Genomic DNA, 4566 nt, shown 5'->3' with positions numbered 1-4566 from the left:
TGATCTACGGAGCTAGAATTCATGGCTTGAATTCAACTCATTTACAACTCAAGCTCGCCCGTTGCTTGACGAGCCGACTCAAAATCCAGGAAGAACCCGCCCACTCATGTAACACCACCATCATTGTTTCAAATCTGATTCAAGGAAGATGATCAGCCATAGAGACAAAGACGGTCAACGTTTCTAGTTTGACATTGCAGGGGTGTTGACGGTGGGGTAAGTGTATGCATGGGTCGGTTTGGGTCAATTATAACCCTGACTTAACCAAATCTGAATTTTCGATTATAGCCTTATAGGTATATAAAAAGCGTTCGGATGGGCGAAATGGCAATGGGTATAAAGAAATCATATAACCTGTTGTGTGTAAAATTGTATATACAACATATAATGAACATGTATATTTATTTAATTTAAAAAGATGCTCATAACTTTGAACCTTTACAGACATACTAATTCTATGAATGTAAATGATATGCACATTGTTTACAAAAGACACGTCGATCCACATGTAAATAATCATAAACCTTACATTATTTTAATACCATCATGTATAAAAAATAAAAAAAAAGATAGAAAATATATTTATTCCACCAGACCAAATAAATCTTCTTTACAAGACAGATTTGATTTGGTCACAACCAAACAAACAAAGAATAGTAGCACTGCTTCCACAACTTCAGTTTCCACTATCTCTCAAAAGCTGTGTTCACAATAAAAACTCTGAAATTATACATATAAAATAACTACATATTTTACTTAAATAATTAATAACATTGGGAAAAAAGAATTACCCACTACGTTACTTTTATAAAAATTATTGTGGATCAACAACTCGGTTCAGCTACTGTTGTTTAAGGTGCTTATGGGTTCGAGTCTTTCGAGCCTGCACAAGCGTGGGCTCCTGCGAGTCGCACACTTGGGTCTTAAACTTGCACCCGAAATTCTTCCAGATCGAGCCTCTTCGACCATTTGTTACAACAGGGTCTACTTTGTCTATCTTCGCAATCGCTTTTCTCATTGTTGAACACTCGCGCTCCAAGTGGTGCACCCGAGTCCTCATGCTATCCATATCTAGGCGTAGCACCTGATTCTCTCTCACCGCCGCGGTCCATGTGCTTCCCAAGTGTCTTACCACCTCACCTTCAACAACCGATTCGTCTTGTTGTTCCACAGGTACTGTCTGCATATCTGTCTGACCTGTGTCGACTGACATCAGTGTTCCTGCGATCGCCTGACGGAGCTGCAACTGCTCGAAAAACAGCACCTGCACCACAGCTCGCAGTGGAAGCCGTTCGTTTTGTGCTGCGTGTGTACACGCTTCTAACGTCAGCTTCCGGCAATCCATTACTCCGCAAATTTTCTCCCGGTCAGCTTCCTTTAACCATGGATGCGCCTGCAAACGTTACGCAGATGTGATTAATTCCAGGGCCGACCTTGGACAAGTGCGAGAGGTGCGACTGCACACGACCCAAAATTATTTTTTCTTGTTTTACATACATAATATATTATTTACTAATTATATTGAATTATCATATACAACAAAAGGACAGAAGAAATGGTACACTTCTCCTTCCCTTTGTTGTTGGGCTACATTTTTATAAAATCTAATTCAGTGATCCATTTTTACTAGTCGCACAGCGTATCCGAAATCTCATGGACGGCCTTGATTAACTTAACGTAATTTCCAAAAATGAAAGAACAGATTCTAATCATACCTTGAGGTAAACGTCTACAGCTCTGTAAAGTCCGTCATCATATACCCTTGCCTGTTCGGGTAACGCAAACGCAAGCTCCAAAAACTTCTCCGGCTTCAGATTAGTATCCGAAGCAATTTCCGACAAGTAACCATCGATTAACTTTCCTACAAGCATTAATTCCACAAATCTGTTACGATTCTGTTCGTCACCAGCGTCTTCATCATCAATCACATCAACATCTGCGGTTGTTGTCATCTGTTCTACCCTATGTAGAAAGTGAGCTAGAATCCTTTGGACACAATCGACATCATATAACGTCTCCTTCAAGTAAGAATAACTAGGAATTAGAAGATCATCCAGTGTCGATTGTTCGAGTTGTAATCCGATTTTCTTCTCTAAAGTTGCTCGACAAGCATCGGAAGCGTTTAGAATGTTTGCAGCTCTCAACATTCCGAAAAATATGGTAACCGCTTGAGAAGATCTTAAACCGTTTTCTTCTGGAAGATTCGTAACGATAGTTTCCAGCAGCTCCTTTTGTTCAACCTCTGAAGGTATAGACGAAGACGAAGACCTCCTACCAGCACGATTCACGCCAGGAATGCGTGTTTTCGCATAGGAAATGAGACAATTCTCAACGATTTCAGGATTCAGATCTCGAGATTTGATAGCGACTATTAACCGCTTGAATAATTCAGGACTGAGGTTTTTAAGTTCATCGAACCACTTATCTCCACCAGTTCCATTTCTTCTGGAACTAGTTTCGCGTGAGGATGCAGCACCATCGAAACTAATAGCATCATGAACCGGCCAACCGAACAGCGATGGATCCGAAGACGAAGCTTTGGAAACGATCGAATCGATGCACCTTTGCACAATGCCAAGCGAATCCACCAAAGGTAACAGATCTTCACATGACTTCAACATTTTGATCGAATTTTTCAAACTTTTAAACACTGTTTGCGATAAAAACCGTTCGGTTTTGGAAACGAGATTATCCTCACTGTATTCTTCCGTCATCTCCAACACTTCTCCGGCACACCGGAGTGGAGCGACGTTTAACGGCGTGAGCTCGATTTTAACGGCGTAACAGTATTTAACAGCAGCCTCAAACGCTTCCGATCCTCCTGGAAAATCCGGTAGCGTGATGTGAGCATGCTCCGTATCTGTTTCTTCTCGTATCTCTTCGTTGTTTGAATTTTCAGATACAGTTTCAGCAGTGTGATTCTTTTCTTGCTCGGTAATCATCTCGTGTAGCTTTTTACTTTTCGCCATTAACGGAAACTGAAAGAAACATTTCGTCGAACGGTTAATACGCAAGTTTTCAAACTAACAATAGAGAAAACCGAATCACTAACCTTGTGGAGATGGAAGGTCATATCCCCGACGTCTACAACGACGTCGCTGGGTAGTCCGGTGGTACAAAACCTGCAACAAACACAAAATCATGTAACAAACTCTAACAGAAAAAGAATAAAAGCAACTAACAGAGTTAGTTAGTTAGTTACCAGGCTTGGCGTTTGGAGGATTCTGGCACATCGGAGGCCATAACTGATCCGGTGATTGAGGGAAGAGATATCAGATGGTATACATATATATTTATTTGATAGGATAATTAGTGGAGAGATTGAGGGGGGAAAGGTAAATGTGTTGGGAGGTTAGAGATGGGGAGTATGTAATGAAGACGAAAAGGAAGGAAGTGGATCAATGATTCAAGATCATCATGAGGATTCTTTTCCCTAAACGGTTTGCTCCAGGACAAATATAATAAAAACTTTCTACTTAACACATATACTTTCGGTGTTTTAATAAATACTATGATTAAAACTTTATAGAGCTGGGTACATGCACTAATCGGTATTTGTCCTGATTGTTAACTGTTATGTGCCTTATTTCTAAAGCTTGATGCAAAACTACTATCGAGCCGGGGGTCTCACTGAAAGTAGTCTCTCTATTCCTACGGGTTAGAGGTAAGGCTATCTAAATCTTACCCTCCTCAAACCTTACTTTTGCTTTACTATTAGTGTAATTTAGTGAGTATGATGATGATGATATTTGATTAAAACTTTATAATATTTGATAATATAAAAATAGATTAAAAATTTGACAATTTTTAATCCCGTAGCGTTTGAGTGATAACCCTTTTGAGTCTATTTAACCTCGTATAGGGGTGAGCAAAATGAAAAACCCGATCTTATCCGACTATTACTCGACTTGACCTGAGAACTGATCAAACATAAAATATAGAATCGATTCACTACCCTAAATGTAGGGTCGGTTCCGGTCCATAGGTCCAAGTCGGGTTTCACCATGAAAAGAACCGAGAACCAACCCGACCCGACCCAATTTTATATGAAAAATTGGAACCGATCTAAATACCTAGGTACTTGGGTTCGGGTCGGGTTGGGTATATTTTTGGTTCGGTTCTCGATTATTTTCGGTCCGAACCTAACCTTGTTCACCCCTAAGCTCATACATTATACTCGTGAGATGGGGATGCACTTAGGGGTGTAAATAAGCCCAGAAGCTTGAGAGCTGCTCGTGATCGGCTTGGTTAAAAGCTCGAACGAATCAAGCCTTAACGAGCCCGAACTTGAGCTCTAGTTTGAAATAGAGCTCATTTTGTTATTGAGCCCGAGCTCGAGCCTGAAATACAAAGCTCGTTTAGGCTCGCGAGCTTAAACGAGCCCAAACAAAATTTTAATTTTTTTATATATTATATATCAATAATGATGATGACATTGATGAGCCGAGCTTTAGCTCGTTTAAGCGATGTTGAAGTGAGCTAGTGCCGAGCTTTTAGCTCATTTAATGTTGTTCTCAAAATAGTTCGAGCTGAGTCGAGCCGAGCTCGAGCTTTGGGTTTTACACG

The 4566-nt window shown here is 40.4% G+C and overlaps 1 protein-coding gene across 2 annotated transcripts; it reads right to left on the bottom strand.

Moving 5' to 3' along the window:
* Nucleotides 1-458: 458 nt before the first annotated feature.
* On the bottom strand, nucleotides 459-3497 carry LOC110912440 (BTB/POZ domain-containing protein At5g66560). Of its 2 annotated transcripts, XR_002577931.2 has the most exons (5): nucleotides 3203-3497; nucleotides 3053-3122; nucleotides 1716-2978; nucleotides 792-1393; nucleotides 459-700 (listed from the first exon to the last, which is right to left on the bottom strand). XR_002577931.2 is itself a non-coding variant. In XM_022157151.2 (4 exons), the coding sequence occupies exons 1-4, from the start codon at nucleotides 3241-3243 to the stop codon at nucleotides 842-844; spliced, it is 1926 nt and encodes a 641-aa protein (XP_022012843.1). In that variant the 5' UTR covers nucleotides 3244-3497; the 3' UTR covers nucleotides 459-841. The 2 variants fall into 2 exon arrangements, 1 of the variants encoding a protein (XP_022012843.1); XM_022157151.2 differs by having other exon boundaries at nucleotides 459-1393.
* Nucleotides 3498-4566: the final 1069 nt, after the last annotated feature.

Source organism: Helianthus annuus, unplaced genomic scaffold, assembly GCF_002127325.2.
Source record: "Helianthus annuus cultivar XRQ/B unplaced genomic scaffold, HanXRQr2.0-SUNRISE HanXRQChr00c184, whole genome shotgun sequence".
NCBI lineage: Eukaryota > Viridiplantae > Streptophyta > Magnoliopsida > Asterales > Asteraceae > Helianthus > Helianthus annuus.
This window is presented reverse-complemented; position numbering and strand designations above follow the sequence as displayed.

Excerpts from the sequence above, each read along its gene's own strand:
- LOC110912440 (XM_022157151.2), bottom strand. The coding sequence starts at position 3,243 with ATGGCCTCCGATGTGCCAGAATCCTCCAAACGCCAAGCCTG. Across the intron at positions 3,123-3,202 it reads TCCTCCAAACGCCAAGCCTG|GTTTTGTACCACCGGACTAC; the intron begins GTAACTAACTAA and ends TGTTTGTTGCAG. Across the intron at positions 2,979-3,052 it reads TGACCTTCCATCTCCACAAG|TTTCCGTTAATGGCGAAAAG; the intron begins GTTAGTGATTCG and ends TGTTTCTTTCAG.